At 36.9% G+C, this 17,670-nt stretch overlaps 3 protein-coding genes across 4 annotated transcripts in view; 1 reads left to right on the top strand and 2 right to left on the bottom strand.

The window, feature by feature from the left end:
- Window positions 1-143: 143 nt before the first annotated feature.
- Window positions 144-1,950, bottom strand: LOC105382178 (cryptochrome-1). Its single transcript, XM_038105639.2, has 2 exons — window positions 1,769-1,950; window positions 144-1,608 (listed from the first exon to the last, which is right to left on the bottom strand). Exons 1-2 carry the CDS (start codon window positions 1,856-1,858, stop codon window positions 175-177), a joined length of 1,524 nt encoding a protein of 507 aa, XP_037961567.2. The 5' UTR covers window positions 1,859-1,950; the 3' UTR covers window positions 144-174.
- A 6,584-nt stretch (window positions 1,951-8,534) lies between these two features.
- On the top strand, window positions 8,535-11,731 carry LOC105382186 (spermatogenesis-associated protein 6). 2 transcript variants are annotated; one of them, XM_038105317.2, is made up of 8 exons: window positions 8,535-8,669; window positions 8,760-8,943; window positions 9,184-9,353; window positions 9,813-9,979; window positions 10,218-10,280; window positions 10,528-10,590; window positions 10,994-11,143; window positions 11,374-11,731. In XM_038105317.2, the coding sequence occupies exons 1-8, from the start codon at window positions 8,625-8,627 to the stop codon at window positions 11,570-11,572; spliced, it is 1,041 nt and encodes a 346-aa protein (XP_037961245.2). In that variant the 5' UTR covers window positions 8,535-8,624; the 3' UTR covers window positions 11,573-11,731. The 2 variants fall into 2 exon arrangements, with proteins under 2 accessions (XP_037961245.2, XP_037961246.2); XM_038105318.2 differs by lacking the exon at window positions 10,994-11,143.
- A 924-nt stretch (window positions 11,732-12,655) lies between these two features.
- Window positions 12,656-17,670, bottom strand: part of LOC105383008 (ATP-binding cassette sub-family G member 8) — a 51,052-nt gene continuing 46,037 nt past the window's right edge. The window contains exons 9-18 of the mRNA XM_038105319.2: window positions 17,396-17,551; window positions 16,912-17,103; window positions 16,452-16,721; window positions 16,220-16,337; window positions 15,869-16,049; window positions 15,470-15,593; window positions 14,752-14,916; window positions 14,310-14,424; window positions 13,640-13,923; window positions 12,656-13,513 (exon numbers count right to left, since the gene is read on the bottom strand). Coding sequence (XP_037961247.2) covers window positions 13,256-13,513; window positions 13,640-13,923; window positions 14,310-14,424; window positions 14,752-14,916; window positions 15,470-15,593; window positions 15,869-16,049; window positions 16,220-16,337; window positions 16,452-16,721; window positions 16,912-17,103; window positions 17,396-17,551 — 1,863 coding nt within the window. The 3' untranslated portion in view covers window positions 12,656-13,255. The remainder of the gene's footprint in view (window positions 13,514-13,639; window positions 13,924-14,309; window positions 14,425-14,751; window positions 14,917-15,469; window positions 15,594-15,868; window positions 16,050-16,219; window positions 16,338-16,451; window positions 16,722-16,911; window positions 17,104-17,395; window positions 17,552-17,670) is intronic.

Raw genomic sequence — 17,670 nt, 5'->3', positions numbered from 1 at the left:
CTTAGCTATTTTAATAAAACTGTGTAGGTATTTAATACAAAGATAAAAACACACATTGTACTTAATAAGATCACAACAATCAGGTACTTAATTCATTATTATTTTTAGGTGAGTGAGTGAGTAAATCAGATTAATAATAAACAGTTAATCAGATCCACATAATTATTGAAGTCTTTAAGACCTAGGCCTTTTCAGAGATTTTTTCTCCTTATTTACTTTATAGGCTGCATTCATTTTCTGCATATTTTCCTTGTGTATTGTCTCATGCTCTACTATTCTTTTGGGATAATGTTCCCCAATAATACATCCTGCTGTTGTTTGTACTGACTTAGGGGCCTTCCAGGGCTCATAAATATACTCGGTGGGATACTTTTTTAATTCAGGAACATACTTTCTTATGTACAAGCCTGTTTTGTCAGTTTTCTTACCAAATGCCACTGGACTATAAACTCGGAAATACTTATAGAAGAAAGCTGAAGCGGATAACCACATCCAGTTACCAGCATTCAATGACCAATCATAGTCAAGTAAATATTCCTCAAATACTTTAGCTCCCTCTTCCCAGGAAATCCACAAGTCTCCCCTGGTGAGGAAACAAGCCACCATGTGCCGAGCCAAGTGGTGGATCCAACCTTCCTGCTTCAGTTGCCTCATGATGGCATCTACAAATGGATACCCAGTCCTCCCCTCAGCCCAAGCTTTCAGATGCTCATCATTTTTACCCCAAGGAATCTGGGTGCAAACTGCATTGCCAACCATTTTATCAAAGTTTTTTGTGCCGGCTCCAGCTACATAGTAGAACTCTCTCCACATCAGCTGCCCCAACAGTGATACAGGGGGCTCTGAATGTTTCCTGCCATTCTCTGCTTCCTTCAGCTTGTGGTAGAAGAGTTTAGCTGAGAGACAGCCGTGGCTTATGTAAGGGCTCAATACTGTTGTGCTTGGCTCTAAACTATTAGGAGAAGAGTTTGGCTTTTCAAATTTACAAACCCAATCTCTTCTCACCATGTAAGAGTGCAACCTTTTAACACCTTCTGTTTCACCACCAGGGTACTTGCAAGGGCCTAGTTCTGATTCATCAAAATCTATGTCAGCAGCAGTTGGTACATCATAACAATTGGCTGACTTTTTTTCTTGACCATCCTTTGGTGGCTTGCAATCATCAGAAACTTTTTTTGTTATCTCTATACACTCTTTCACTTGTACATCTAGCACTAGTGATAGAAACTTCTGGTAAGTCATTGGGACATTCCCATTATTCTTTTTGAGAACACTGTGGACATCATAAACTGTATTCTGGACTCTTTTAACAACAAATATATCTTTTTCTTCAGATATCTTCTCTATAATTTCATCTTGCTCAACATACACTGGCTCAATGTCTAGTTGTATGGTCAAATACTTTACTTGCCATTTATCAAACAATTTTGGAAGAATCTCTATGGGGTTGCCTTTAACAACATATAAACGAGAATTGATATTTTTCAAATTGTTGTCGAGATCATGTAAACTCTGTAAGAGGAATCGCAACCGGTTTGATCCAACTTTCTGCTTGATATCAGGATCCATTATGTATATTGGACGAAGACTGTGCTTCCTGTTTTCAGCCTGGGAACATGAAATGATTGCATTTTTTAACATACTTACTATAAACTATAAATACAAAAAGATGGTAAACTTTAAAGCAAGGAGACCTTGGAAGACGAGGCTCGAGACAAAAATCTAGTTGGAATATGTATTATCAGAAATCGGGTATTTAGGTACTTACTTCGTTAATCGCATTTCGTAGAGCTAGGTTATCATGAAGGCGTAAATCTTTGCGGAACCAATGAACCACAGTATTCCTGGCAGTAGTCATTTTAAAGCTAAGTTTAATAGAGGTTTGAATAACGAAAAATAAATCAAATATATACCTACACGCTTGAAAATCACAAAATAAAATCAACTCAAAATTTTTTTTTTTTTTTTTTAAAGGGTTTTGGCTTGGCCACTGGGCCTTTAAGCCATGTCTTTATTTTCACATTTCACAGCACAGTTGCACTTTCACTTCTTCACTATATTTTATTGAAGGTATTTTTAATATAATAGTATATAGCATTAAAGCACACTTTTAATTTTAGTAGCATAATGAGGCGGCGGGAGGGATTATCTTCATTTGTTATAAATTCACTCACTTCACTTGCAAAAACTAAACGTTCCATATTGTGGGTAGGGCATTCAAAAAACATATGTTCTAGCGTTCCAACAGCATTTTGACATGATAAACATGTGCTATCTTCTATAATGTTAAATCTTTTTAAATGCGATGGTGCTTTTGTGTGACCAAATCTCAGTCTATTCATTGTTGTGATAAAATCTCGACTGGCTATTTTCAAATCATTATACCAGGGCTTCGAAGGTAAGTCTTCTTGTATACTTCCATACCATTTTCCTTTCCCATTAATTTCTTGGTCTTTTTTCCAAAAATCTTTCCATAAACTGTACATGTCATTACTAATGCTATTATAACAATCAGTAAATGGTATATTTACAACTGTACTTATATCTAAAGAGTTTATACCCTCATAGGCTATTCTATCTGCTATTTCATTACCTGTGATCCCTCTATGAGAAGGAATCCACATAAATAATATGTTTATACCCATCAATTCATATTTTTGTACATTATTTATAATTAAAAATAAAATATAATTAGTTTTAAAATGACATTTTGGGTTCCTCAAACTTTCCACCAAACTTAATGAGTCTGTTAATATTATGAAACACTTGTAATTATGTACAGAATTTATACGCTTCAGGGCTTCTAACACTGCAAAAGCCTCTGCCGTGAAAATGCTACAGTAATTATTGAGAACAAAGCTCTGAGAAAAGTTCAATTGTGGATCATATACAGCACTACGCACATGAGAGCTTGTTTTACTTCCATCAGTATAAAGTTTATAATATTCTCTATTAAGATCTAGAAATTGTAAAAGTTCTGTATTATTATTCACTGTGACATCTATTATTTTAATTTTGAATAGAAGATTGCTATAGGTATTTAAATACATTGGCCATAAAGGCCTAATACATATATTTGAGTATTTACTTTTAATTTCCAGGAGAATCTGAGACAAATTGGGACTTCTGTTGCGTAACAAATCATCACCTGAGGTCATAGGTGTTTGATGGACAATTGAATTAGGTAAGATTTTTTTAATTATCTGTTGATTATTGGATGATACAAGTTTTAATGAAAATCTTTCAGCTAATAAAAGCCTTCGTATATTAAGAGGCATTACCATGGCTTCAATTTCCATTGCACGAATAGGAGTTGAGCACATAGCACCTAAAATAATTCTCAAAGCTCTGTTCTGAATAATATCTAACTTATTTACATGAGTACTATTTATATAAGCAAAGCAGCTGTAATCAAAATGACTTCTGACTATAGCTTTATATAGTACGGTCAGTGTCTTTGGGTCTGCACCCCAAGATACACCAGCTAAACATCTAAGAATATTTAAGCCTTTAAGGGCATTTTGAATTATATACATAATGTGTTGTTTGAATGTCAATTTATTATCTATGATAACACCTAAAAACTTGTGACAGCTAGCTGTTGAAATCTCTACATCATTGTACATAACTGCATCATCGTTGGAGTCCTTACTAAATATTACTACTTTACTTTTATTAGGATTTATTTTAAGTTTCAATCTACCGCTATAATAATGATGTAATTGTGTTAAGGCACTATTTAAATTATGTATTGCTACATCCACATTAACATTCATACTGTATAATACAAGATCATCTGCAAATTGCAGTATATTTACAAACTTATTATTTACATATTTACATATCTCACTCGTATATAAATTATACAACAATGGCGATAAAGTTGCACCTTGCATTGTGCCTTTAGAGGCAGTTTTTGGCCCATATAAGTTATTATTATGCTTTACATATAAAACTCTATCAATCAAAAAATTATAAATCCATTTACATAGGATACCGGGAATACCCAGCCCTGATAACACTTTTACAAGTATACTTGGTTGGACATTGTCAAATGCACCTTGTACATCTAGGAAAGCACACACAGCACTAACTTTATTATGTTTTGCATTTTCCAGATCTGAGATAAGGGAGACGAAACTGTCAGCACAACTTCTGCCTTTTCTGAAGCCATATTGAACATTGGGAATCAAGCCATTTGACTCAACAAACCAATCAAGACGAGTTTTAATCATATTTTCAAATATTTTACCTAAACATGAAGAGAGAGAAATGGGTCTATATGAATTTGGATCTTCTGGAGGCTTATCTTGTTTTAAAACAGGAATAACACATTGAGTCTTCCAAGATTGTGGGATTATTTGATTCACCCAAAGACTATTAAGTATATTTAAAAATAATTTCTGCACTGAAGTATCTAATTTTTTTATAAGAATATAAGGAAAATCATCTAATCCAGGTGATGTATTCTTTCGCGAGTTCAAACTATTTTCAAATTCGTGGAAAGTAAATTTTTGTATAAGAAAACTTGATTTAATGTCTGAATTATGAAGATCAAAATAGGTATTTAATTCATGAATTTGTAAGCCGGTTTCTGTTAACTTATCAAAAAATCCATCAATGAATTCGTCTGAATAAAATTTATTGGAAGCTTTTCTATGTTTAAACATTTTAATGTAATTCCATATTTTACTTATCGGTGTAGTTCTATTAAAACTGTTACATAGTCTACTCCATCCATTTTTCTTTTCTTCTGATATTGTTCTTTTTTTAAAAGCATTTAATCTTTGATATTTTACAAAATTTCCTATTGTAGGATTACTTCTATAATACTTTAAAGCTTCATAAGAGTCTGTAACACTTTTTTCACATCTATCATTCCACCAAGGAGCTGGTAGTTTACTTTTGTATGAGCTAGGTTTTGTAAATTTCCTAATGCATTCTTCTTTAAGAGAGTTTAACTTGTTACAAAAATATTCATAAGTTTCTAAAGGATTATCACTATTAATGGTAATATTTGTAAAAAAGGACTTAGAAAGTTCGTGGTATTTTTGCCAGTTTGCTTTACTGTACATAAATTTATCTATTGGAGGATTTATTTGATATCTATCAATTGATAGTGCAATAGTAATGATCACAGGAAAGTGGTAGCTACCCATATTGTCATCGTGAACAATCCAATCACACAAGGGTGCAATGGCTGAGCTGGTAAAAGTGACATCTATAGCCGATGGGTTTCGATTAGGATAATTAATAGTAGTAAAATTACCATTGTTAAGGATACATAAATCCAATTCATCTATAACATTGTATAATTGTTGTCCTCGTCCTTTAGTGGATAAGCACCCAAAAGCAATATGGTGAGCATTAAAATCACCTGATACTAGAATAGGTTTAGGCAGATATCTAATTAAATTACGTAATTTATTAATTCTAATATGACTACTTGTAGGTGGACAATATACACATAATAGAGTTAGTTCTCCACATCCTGTAGAAATTGATATAGCTATTGTTTGAATATCTTCGTAAAAGACAGTGTTAATTAATTTGTATTTGAAATAAGGACGAATTAAGATAGCAACACCACCATGCTCATTTTTTGCATTTTTAAAATGAAGATTGTAACCGGGTATAGAAATATGTTGGTTCTCCTTAAACCATGTTTCATTTAAAAGGCAAATATCAAGATTATTTTCCTGTAGAAATTTTATAAGTAACGGCTTTTTATTATTTAAACTTTGAATATTAAATTGAGCTATTTTGAGTTGTGTTATGTTCAAGTTATTATCCATATTAGGTTAGGTTTTTAAATAATAATTCTTTGATAAATGACGTAGTTATAGGATTATCGTCGCTCTTATTACCCAGTTGTATTAGGGTGCTCACTATGACGTTAACTAGGTCATCATTGTTGATTAGCTGCGTCTTTAAGTCAACAGCCTTAGGCGAAAAGTCTTGTGAGACAGGTTCGTTACCTTTTTGTTTATTTTTATTTACATTGTTAGATACACTTTGTACAGACTTGTTTACATTCTTATTATTAAACTTATTACTATTTACATTTTGAGTTTTATTTACAGCTGGTAAAGGTGGGAAGTTTACTTCAAGTTCTAGTTGTTTACTGGCAGCAGCGCTAGCATATGTGATTTTGCTCTTTTTTTCCATAATCTTTTTTAATTTAATTGGGCATGACTTTGAAATAGCCAAATGAGGCCCGCTGCAATTACAGCAGCGAACCTCATCCGGTGTGCTGCATTCTTTGTAATGGTGCTCACCAGCACAGCAGCTGCAGCGCTGCTTGCCATTGCACACCTTTGCCGAATGATTGAACTTAAAGCACCTAAAACATTGTTGTAGTGGTGGTACGTAATCAAAGACTCTATATGAAAATAGGTCATATTGGACATTGTCTGGAAGAGAGTTTGACAGAAAGGTCAAACTGACTGTTTGCAGTGGGACCCTTTCTTGCCCTACTTTTTTCGTGAATCGTCTTATAGCAATGATCTCACTTGTGCTTGAGAGCTTGTTGTACAGCTCTTTGTTGGAGATGTTAGTTGGTACAAACCGAATTATTCCAGTTTTCTCAATCTGAGCCGCTGGAATATAAGCCCTTAATTGGTGTTTAGCCAGGAATGTAGCGTTGGTAATGAAGTTATTCGCATTGTTGGATTGTTTGAAAACAGCCGCAATTTTGTTAGCGTTAACTCTGTGAATGCCAATTACCCCCTTAATGTCCGTCGTGAATATATGGTTCAAATATATTGGACTTTTATTTCCCAATTTGTCCTTTTTATCCGCACTTTCAACAAACACTTTGAACTCAACGTTTGTAGAATTGTCTGGATATAGTCTTACATAGTTTTGTTTTAAAAATGGACTGTACGAATTATTGTCTACATCCTCACCGCCGCCGCTACTCTCCGCAGGTCTCTTTTTTTTATTTACACTGGCACTACTCGGGTCCCCTTCATTTCCATCCATTTTATATACATTTATTCACAATATTCACACTTAATTTACAATATTTATAGTAAAATTTAAATTTTTGAAAATAAAATTTAAAATAGGCGCCCTTTCTCTTTCCCGCCAAAAAAGAAAGTCCACTCAAAATTTTATGTCAAACCAAACAACGTTGCATACAGATTATTGAAAACAACAATCAAATAACAATACATCTTCTGGGCATTAATTTGACGTTTAAAAATAAAATTTGCAACACACTTCATCTAAATTTGCACGTAGGTCCAGAAACTAGGAGTTTAAAAGTATAGAAAGTTTTAAAATAGCTTTTTGTTGCACCATAGTTGCACTTTTATAGATTCTGATGTCATGGAAAATTTTATTTTATTTAAAACTCCCTAGTATTCACCATCGTCATTCATAGAACAACGCCGAGTCGATTCTCGATTCATACTCATACTCATCGTATACCCCATCCACACGCTCGGCGAACAATGGCAAACAGCAAACAGCAAACAGCAAACACTGACGTGTGGATGGGTGTTTATCGTTGTTTGCCTGTTTGTGTTTGTGTTCGCCAGTGTTCGGCATCGGTGTCGGTTTTTCTTGCCAGATCAAAGGATGTTCGGCAAACAGTTCGCTACGTATCCACACGTCTGGCAGCGATCAGTATGCGCGCTAGCATTGCGGGAGGCGGACGTATCAACTTGCCACACTTTTTCGTTGGCGCGCATTTTTTTTAATGTATGTTCACCGATTACTCCGCCGTTTATGAACCGATTTTGAAAATTCTTTTTTTTTGTATTGGGTTGAGCTTCCAGGTGGTCCCATTTTTTTTTTCAGAATTTTATCTCACCCCTAAGGGTGGGTAAAGGGGTAAAAACAGGGTATGAATTTCCATTTTGGACACATATTAACCGATTCTAATGAAATTAAAAACATAAATATAGTTCTTGTAACAAAAAAATATGATGGGGACCTTGAGCTGATATGATGATGGAAACGGAAGGCAGTCAAGGGAACTCCTCAACGGTATATAGCAACTACCTCGTGTTTAGGCTTGAATGATTCGTATTGATTAGTAGGACTTTTTGGTATCATTTGCATCTTACTTTTAATTAAAAATTATTGCAAATAAACTAAAAACTATAAAATAAAATATTAATTAAAAAGAAGAAGTCAGGTTTTTTTTTTTAATTATTATTATTATCCCACCATCGTCTTTGCTTTCTTCTTATTTTCCTTTTTTCTTTCTCTTGCTTTAATTTATATAATAAAAATATGTCAACCCACAATAATAGCTCGTCGTCCGCCGTGTTTGCCGGTTCGGAATGTTATGAGCGTTCGCCGAGCATGTGGATGGCTGTTTGTGTTCGGTGAATGTGGTTGGTGTTTGGGACTTTGTTTGCTGTTTGCCGTGTTTGTGACAAACAGCAAGCGTATGGATGGGGCTGTCCATGCATCGTACATAATTTCTAAACACACTGTTTACAAATTGGTTGCCATGACAACGACCTAACGGAAACGCTGTCAACCAACTGTCAAGTTGTCAACTTAGTTTGCTTACCTCCACTTTAGAAATAAAAATAATATAAATTAAAATCCCTTACCTTTATTAATTAAAATTACCAAATGCACTAAACCATGTGTTATTCTGTAAAATGCCAAAAATTGTGGAGTTGACAGTGGAATTACATGTGCAAAGAGTAAGTTTGGCTTTGTGTATTTTCACGTAAAGTAGGTATTAAAGGTAAAAGATTAATAATCATATGTTGTATTGTAACTATTCTCTCTAGGTGTCCTGTCCAGGCGTGTGGTTGTGTCAAGATGGGCGCGTCTCGCTCACGGTGGCGATGCTCGGCACCAGTTATCAAACGAGCCAGCTGCCTCCATGCTTCCCGTTGCAATTCAAAGATGTTTTCTACTTTAGAAAGAGATTCAGAGACTCCTGTTCGCTAAGCAATGTGTGTTGTATGATGAGTAAGTGTAGCTAAAACTATTTAAATAAATAAAAACTATGAACTTGTATCTACTCTCTGGTGGATGCTAGAAGCTTTGGCTTGTGATTCTTGGCAATGATTCTTTATTTAATTAATTTGATGGAAGTAGTATGATAATATGATGTATACTTTCTGTGGTCTTTTGCCACCTGAATCAGATCATACCGTTCGTCTCTGACTTGACGGTAGATTTAGCTAAAACCTTTATTTGCCCTTCTAGAAGACGAAACAATATACTGTGAGCTGATCCAGTGGTGCCAGGAGTATGACTCGGGGTCCTGTAAGATCCTTGCGCAGTATCTTGGAGCTCTCAATGATGTGCTGTTTCCGTCTAACAACTGCTGCAGTGATGGTCTTGATCTTCTCATGAGAAGGTCTAAGGATTTTCCTGTGAGTGTCACGGATTTGTAAGCTGTGGTTAAATTTAATTTAGTTAGCTCCAATTTTACAATAGTCGGTTAGATCGTAACCAGGGAAAGATTGATCAATTATATGTCATGTCCATATTAAAGTCTTGACAGATGTGTCAAAAGTCAACCACTAACACCTGGTTATGCTCTAACCGACTATGGAGAAATTGGCACTTAGTATAATACTTCAAGATTCAAGACCTAAAACAAATTCATAATTATACTGTTAAGATAAATGTATGCACATGTACCACTATGCACCCTGGGCAAGTAACAATTAATCTAACTGGCTAATCCTTTCATCACTGATAAATGCTAGTCCAGCTCTACCTGCTAATTTACCTGCCCCATAATCTCTTCTAAACAAAACACTCCTAACCCTAGTACCTTCCAAACACAAAACACAAGCCATAACCAAGGTCTACCCACACTCCCCCAGGGCATACTGTCGCCAAAGATCGAGGTGACCACGAAGATGCGTATGGACGAGGTGTGGGTTGACCCCGGAGCCCCCGACCTGCGCCAGCCTGTGCTGCAAGAGTGCTACTACAGTGTGACCCCGGAGCGACGGCAGAAACCTGTGTGTCATAGCTCCAGGTACCATAAGTAAGTATTTTTTAAGACTATTAGAATATTAACTGGTATTTTAAATGTTAACGGATATATTATTATATGCCAAGGTTTGGTTCGAGTAAGCCTGCAGCACTTACAGCCTCCCAAAAAATCGTCATTGCCTATACAGCCATGATTGAACATGAGCTTCCTCCATTTCTTGTGGGATATGTGTATAATATCTAAGGTTGGCAGACTGCAAAATAATTTAAAATATATTTATATTTTTTAGATACAAAGGCCATGACACTCACGGGGCAAAATCAAAATCAACCGACAGAACTACGTCATCCAGGTAAGTTGCTACGTCGAGTTCTAGCATCAAGCTCTGATTATTTAGTAGATGTTGGTATAGGTTATTTATTTTATGTGACAGTTTCAGACCGCACATTTTATGTCACAGTAGCCAAAATGTATCCACATTCCACTTGCACAGGCAAATTAAATTAATTGATTTGGCTGAACCGCCCTAGTTCCAACGTCTGATAATACTCAAGAGCTTATAAGATGAGACTTTACATAAGTGCTTTCTGTGGTTACAGATCATACTGCAGTTTGCTGCCTCCCAGAGACGAAACTACTAAAAGCTGTAGCGAATCGTACAAGTAAGTAATCTACTTAGTTGGTATTACCACAGACAATACTAGACAATATAGACAATATTACTGATAATGATAAATAGATCTAAATACATCCATCCCTTTTCATCTTCACTCCTTATCCCTATTTCCTTCTCCCTTCAGCTCCTCGCGTGTTCCATCTCCTTCGTTTCCTCGATACAACAAAACTACAGCAGATTCTAGAATGTTCTCGAAGAGTCCTCGACAAGACGCACGAGTTGCTAGCAAACCTGATAGGAACGGGAGGTGATATAAACTTTCATAACTGAACAGCAAAAATTTGGTGTAAAGATTTAATTTTTTTTTTGTTGTTTAGAAACATTGTTTGTTTTTATAAACTTACGAAAGAACATAAGAAACCTCTTAAAACGTCCCATTTTTATCCCAGTCCAGTGAAACCTACCCGCATTCCCGTCCCGTCCCCCTACACCCGCATGCACAGCCCACGAGCCCAACATCAGGCATGTCACCTGTATACAGACAGAGATAGCAATATACAAGACGCGACGAAAGGGAAAGAGACGGATGGAAATTTAAGGTAAAGGTTACGAATGTTGGGTTATTCGATTTTATTTTTGTGTTTTTAGGGAATCGTGTTTGTAGGCTATGAAATGATTTAATTTGCAGTAAATTATGAGTAAGTAGATTTAACTGCTATGTTTCAAGTTCAAATGAGTCCTAAACATAGGTCCTGAGTTGATAGCCAGATAGGTCATATTATACAGTCATAGGCATGAGTAAAAGATGAAAATTTCTTATTCTTTCCAGCGCACGAGAACTCGAAGATATATCATCGATGAACGAAAAAGACATAAGCAGGACTCTTCTGGAAAGCAGATACATTGATGAGGTGAGACAGTCAGCAAAAAAAGTTGATAAAAAAATATCCTGTCACGTTAAAACGGGGCCGTGCGTTTGCGGTATATGCCGACGGTACCACGAACTATTTCATCGAGACAGTCCATAAACACAAGTAACTTTTTTGCTAATGATAAATTAAATTATGTTTTTTTTTTATTATAAATTATCTACTAGTTATAAGGGATTATTTTATCTTGGATCCCGAGATGCCAATTGAAGGCCCCATAAAAATATTTTCTACAAACACTACCTATGAATAGGTACGGTGTCCTGCGCCTAAAAGTATACAGGCGGAGTTTTTAAAATAGCGATCCCTGATGATGAAGGGACCAGCTACATCTGTTATAAATCCGGGGACGTGTTGTGTGTGATATGTGTAGCAGTGGTGTTTATGTGGATGTGCTTGAGCAGCATGTGAGCTTGAGATCGCTATTTTAAAAACTCCGCCTGTATACTTTTAGGCGCAGGCCACCGTACGTAAAAATTGTAAGGTATAAATGCATAATGTTGTGTTATGTCGTGTATTAAAATGTCCTATGTACCTGTCTTAATTTAAATAATTATATTCTGTCTATACATTTAATTATATTGTTATAAAAATAAAAAAACAAATACATCGTAAATCAATTATGAATATTTATTTTATTTATTAATTATTATGATTACAATTCAAAGTAATAGGTAACTTAAAAAATACTAAATTCTTAATTAAATTAATTATAGTGATATGGCTTCATTTAATAAAATTTCTTATATGAATTCCTATTAATTTCTAAATTAATTTACCTACTATTAGACACCATGTTTAAGCTTTTTAATAATAACATACATATATTTACCTAAATATTACAGCAATTCTTCCAATATAAAATCGGTTGGTCATTATTATAGTACATTCATAAAACCAGATTTTTATAAAATAAAATAACAACCAACCAAGTAGCGAATTTGTCTTGTTTTTTTAATATTAAGTTGTGAGCATTTTGTAAGGGCAGTGTAGAAAAGATACTAACTTTATACTAAACTATCTACCAGACCTGGAACTTTTCAGCTTCATAAAGCTAACGCAACGTTGAAAAAGAGACAAAATGACAGTTGAGCAAAAAAATACATTTGAAATTAGCCATAAGCCCGCCATAACTCTAGGTTAAGACCAGAATGACATTAAAACACAAAAGAAAGGTCTTGGAAAGATCCAAAAAAAAACCGTCATTATGATGCCACAATGATTCAAGAATACCATAATATGTTATGCCATGCTGAACAGAATAATAGACAGACAGTACAAATTACGGGAATTAGTGAATTGAGATTACATAGACTGTATGTATGTAGAATAAGTTAGTAGGCTTTGTTAATAATTAGAAATACATTTTATATAATTCGTCATAAAGTTAATTAAGTACTTATGTTAGTTCCTAAAACTTGGCTAGAATATTGTGATAAATAGCAGCATTCAGCATTTTCCAATTATAACAGTTTACCTAAAATACTAAATAAAATGCATACACTATAAAAAATAACACCGCGAATGCCCAAACTAAGTAATCTCGAAGTTACAGGGGGGCTAAATAAGGACGGAAGACTATTAGATATCATCCAATACTTACGACAAGTTTTGTACATTTATTTTGACAGTATACCTACCTATCTAGTCTCTAAAAGTATACCTGCCTATACAAAAATAATCTATCACATTAAAACGGCCCGTTTACAATTTTATAATATGAAGGGAATTATAAAAAAATATCTTTCATTAACATACCTACTTAAAACAATCCATGCATTATCAAGGCGTATTGACAGTAACCTTATGTCCTTTCATTTGTCGCTTTTCTTTTCTCTTCGCATAGTTAGTACAGTCGAGAACATAAGCTATTATGGCGATAAGGGCGAAAACGGCGTAGAAAATTGCCAGGGCTATGAGGAAGCTCTCAGTGGTCCATTCCCAGATGTTTTCTGATCGTAAATAGTCGAAGTTGGACAGGACTTGTGTTCCGTTGGGCGGAGGGCACGGTGACTGGACTATGATATCTTGGTAGGGTCTCTGAAAATAATAAAAAATAGATGTATAAGCACGACCTTTTTGCTCCGGTTAGATTGGTCGACAGGTCAATCTACAAGATTGTTTCGTTAGGTATCTTAGTTACAAAAATATCGGCTAATAACTCACCTGTTTATTAGTACACCTCATTTCTTTGCTGATGCTATTCCTCAAGGCCATTTCGCTGAGCTCCCGTTGCAACAGTTCAGGCATCACCCATCGCGACGGAGAGACATACTCCAGCCATTTGACATAGAAGGGGAAGTCCCGTTGATGCAGCATGACGCCATTGACCAGGGTCGTCAGTAATAGCACGAAACCGGCTAGAACTGATGCCGTCTTCTCCATAGGGATCAGGAAGACGAATGCTCGGAACATCATTTGCAAACTCACTAGGTAGAGGAGCATGTAGCCTGTGGAATGGAGAAAAAGTTGATAATTATAGTGAAAATCGTAAAGATTTGTCTTTATATTGTTGCTGTCATCATCGTCAGGACGTAATAGTCTTCCTTTGGAAATAACCCTCTCCTATAGACCAACAACCCTCTGTCCTCGGCCACTGTCATCAACTACTAGCTACTTGTCTAAAAGGCGTCACGTTATGCTGGTCTGTTCGTGGTTTTCACTCGAGAACTATATTTTATTGAAGCCCTCACGAGGCATCCTAGTTTCAATAGTATTGTTTAGGTACTTTTATACTCCATTTCATGAACATGAGGACTTTCTATCGTTTTCTTACCAGGGACACAGGGGTCGTTGAAGTTTCATATATTTTTGCCCACTGTTGATGAATACTGACCTAAATAGAATCCGTCAAAAGACGCGGTAGACTGCGCGTAAAGCCCGCTCATAGCGTAGCTCGGCACGAGGAAGGCGAGCCACGTGATCGCCGCCGACCACAGCTCCAGAAATTGCTGGAACAAACAATCAAACCAATAAGTCAGTGTTATTTGAGATAGTAAACGGCTGTATAAAAAAATACTGTTCAACGCATACTATAAATAACCATTACCACGTATCGGTATGGTTTAATCCTCGAAGGGGAAATAAGAAGAGCTATAGGTACATGGGAAATTCGCTGAAGGTACTATATGTCGTATGCGAGTCCATGCGCGAATTTTTGGAGACCTAAACCGACGCAGGCGTAACTAGTAGTTTACTCATGACGAAGAGGAAGTTCAGCAGCTAGTACTATCGTCTAGTATTCTACATTCTTGTATCCTACAGTGGCTAATACTCACATCTAAAAGCACATAGACATGTTTGCTATACAGCAGCGCGGCGACATCTCTAGTCACGTGGCGTCGCGAGGAGCTTGCTTCACGCACGCTCAGCCACAGCAGCAGGGGTATGGCGGTCAGACAGCTGACGGCGTAGTGGAAGCCAATGCGGTCGTTCTGGGTTAACTGTGGGAGGTAGGAGAGGGGATCAGTTGGAGAAGAATGTGGTGGAATTGAAGATACACATAACGACTGATAGAAGATAGAAGTTTTTGTGACGGTCAAGTTTGTTTTTAGCAATTTCGTTCCGTATATCCGAAGGTAAGTATTTACGAGTATAATGAACTAGCTGTTCCCGCGCGCTTCGCTTCGCCTTAAAAAGTTTTCCCGTGGGAATTCCGGGATAAAAAGTAGCCTTTGTTCTTTCCCAGGGTCTAAACCGTATGTATACCAAATTTCATTCAAATCCGTTCAGTAGTTTTTGCGTGAAAGAGTAACAGACAGACAGACAGACACAGTTACTTTCGCATTTATAATATTAGTTAGGATGAGCAATTTTATTATGGGCCCAATAAGTCGAAGATTCGTTAAACTGCAATAAAAATTTGAAGAATCACGATCGTAAATGGAATTTACTTCCCAGTTGTGAACTTGTGAACCAGAAATTGACTTTCATATCATATTGACGTGAATGATTGTGGCTGATGATGATGATGGTGATAACAATGGTTAAACTAACCTGCGCGTCGGTGGTGGGGAGGTCCCAGAAGATGGTCCCCGTCACGAGAGACATGATGGCGGCGATGATGATCCTCGTGATGATGTTGGACAGCGTGCTCATTTGCGTGTAGACTAGCGTTTTTCTGAAAAAGGTAGATTAAGGCAATAAGTAATCTTAAAAGAGTATTTACTTATGGGCAATAATACCTATACTACTTCGTTATAAGAAAGATCTATTCATTTCATTTTCTCTTCCTTCTTTGTCGATCACATTCGTCGTATACCTAACTTATCTTCAGCTCTTCATCAATCAAAGACATAAAAATGCCAATCAATCGGGTCCAAATCCTAATCCCATGCCCCCAAGAACTCAATAAATTCGTATCGTTATTTCAATAAAAAACTAAAGAGTACTCACTCTAGTAAAGCCATGACCTGCACTGCAGCATTCGGGGTGGTATTGGGGGCGGGAAGAGGCACGGGCGGGGGCGGCTCGGGGGCAGACATCGCCCCCATGAACACGCCAGCTAGAGCCTCGATACGGGACGACGATTCCAACATGGCCGCCGGCGATAGGTCGTCTAACGTTACTAGGTCCACTGGAAAAGATTGGGAGGATTAGCGATGTGAGGCAGCCGAAAACAGATAGAAAGCACGAAGATATGAAGAAGCATTTATTTATTTATTCTTGGTGAAGAAGACCATTTTGTTTTGTCAAGATCTAGGATACACTTATGAAACTAAGTATTGCAAAACAATTGATACTCACAGTAATAATCGGAAGGATTCTTGTAAGCAGGACACGGATAGTCGATGGAAGCGAAATATGGCAACATGTCTCGTCTGTACCCACTGAACATGGTCCTACCAGCTGATATTAAAACTACCTGAAAACAAATTGATAGCAAATATTAGCATCTTCATAATATCCTTTAATCAATAATTTAGTCAATAATTACCAAATCTTAGGAGGAAGATAAAGGTAAAATTGCAACTCTTACCTTAGTAAGCATGGCAAAAATCTCATACGTCGGTGGATGTAACGACATAATGACGACGCGGCCGGTGCTCGCCCAATTCCTCAAATATTCAACCAGGAAGAACGTGTCAAATATATCCATCTCTTTCGTGGGCTGGTCTAAGATGAGGATCGCCATGTCTGCCAGCAGTTGGCAGGCCACGTTGAGTCTTCGGATCTCGGAGCGAGTGAGACGACCTACGTTTGTGTCTCTCACTTGCTCGAGTCCTAGCTCTTCTATTAGGAGGTTTATCTGGAAATAAACATAATGCTTGCTTTAAAATATGACTTGCTTTTCAAATCTCAAATGGTGGTAAATGCCGACGTTGCTTTGGATCAATTTTATTGCGAAAGAAGGCTTACATACAACGCTATTTCCTTACATCGAAAATAAAAAAAACTGCTCGATATAAAAGCTTCAAGTAACAATTCCGGGCTCTTACCCGATCTCGGTCATCCATCTTGACCTGATTGTGGTTCTTCCTGGGCCGTCTCAAGGCCGCATGGAACCTCAGAGTATGTTCTACTGTCATGGTGGGACAGAAGGACGTGTCGTTCCTCACGTATGAGACTATCTTGCGAAGAGTTGTGGACGCAACCGGCTGGCCGTTTAGGACTATGTCTCCCGATAGTTTCTGTGGAGATTATGAGACGTTAAAATAGTTACCAGAGGGAGAACAGTATTGTTTTCATGTCCTATTTCTCGATTTTGTGTCAGCTGTACCATAGAATAACGAGTACTTGTTATGTTATTCTATGACTGTACTTCATAGCAGTGGTCCTCCATAGGTAGCAATGTAGTCTGCACAGACTAGCTGCAAAAAGTATCCCGCTGATATATCGGCACTGAAAGCCAGCTTTCTGCGTCAATACATCCTATGGATTGGTCGAATCTCTGACTCAAAAAGAAGAATTTCCACCAGCTACCTTACGGCATCCAGCGAGCACGTCGAGCAGCCCGGTGGCCTCGCTATGAGACGTGGCCAGCACCGCCAGGATCTCCCCCGACTTCACCTCGAAGCTCAGGTTCGACACCAGCAGCGTTGACTTGTTCTGAGGTGACGTCACTTCTAGGGAGTTCACCTGAAAACGTAGGGATAGTTCAATTTTAGAATATTTGGGGTGACTGTAAATGTTGAACAAGAAGCGTGTTCGTGGCCCTAAGGGTTTATTATAGCGCTGCCTTGGTCACCGAGACTAGT

Source organism: Plutella xylostella, chromosome 22 (genome assembly GCF_932276165.1).
Source record: "Plutella xylostella chromosome 22, ilPluXylo3.1, whole genome shotgun sequence".
In the NCBI taxonomy this organism is placed as follows: domain Eukaryota; kingdom Metazoa; phylum Arthropoda; class Insecta; order Lepidoptera; family Plutellidae; genus Plutella; species Plutella xylostella.
Note: the sequence above shows the minus strand (reverse complement) of the source record. Positions and strands in the feature narration are given on the sequence as shown.

Coding starts and splice junctions, on each gene's coding strand:
- LOC105382178 (XM_038105639.2), bottom strand. CDS start 1,858: ATGACTACTGCCAGGAATACTGTGGTTCATTGGTTCCGCAAAGATTTA. Junction 1,609..1,768: donor TACGAAATGCGATTAACGAA/GTAAGTACCTAA, acceptor TCATGTTCCCAG/GCTGAAAACAGGAAGCACAG.
- LOC105382186 (XM_038105317.2), top strand. CDS start 8,625: ATGCCAAAAATTGTGGAGTTGACAGTGGAATTACATGTGCAAAGA. Junction 8,944..9,183: donor CAATGTGTGTTGTATGATGA/GTAAGTGTAGCT, acceptor TTGCCCTTCTAG/AAGACGAAACAATATACTGT. Junction 9,980..10,217: donor CATAGCTCCAGGTACCATAA/GTAAGTATTTTT, acceptor TATATTTTTTAG/ATACAAAGGCCATGACACTC.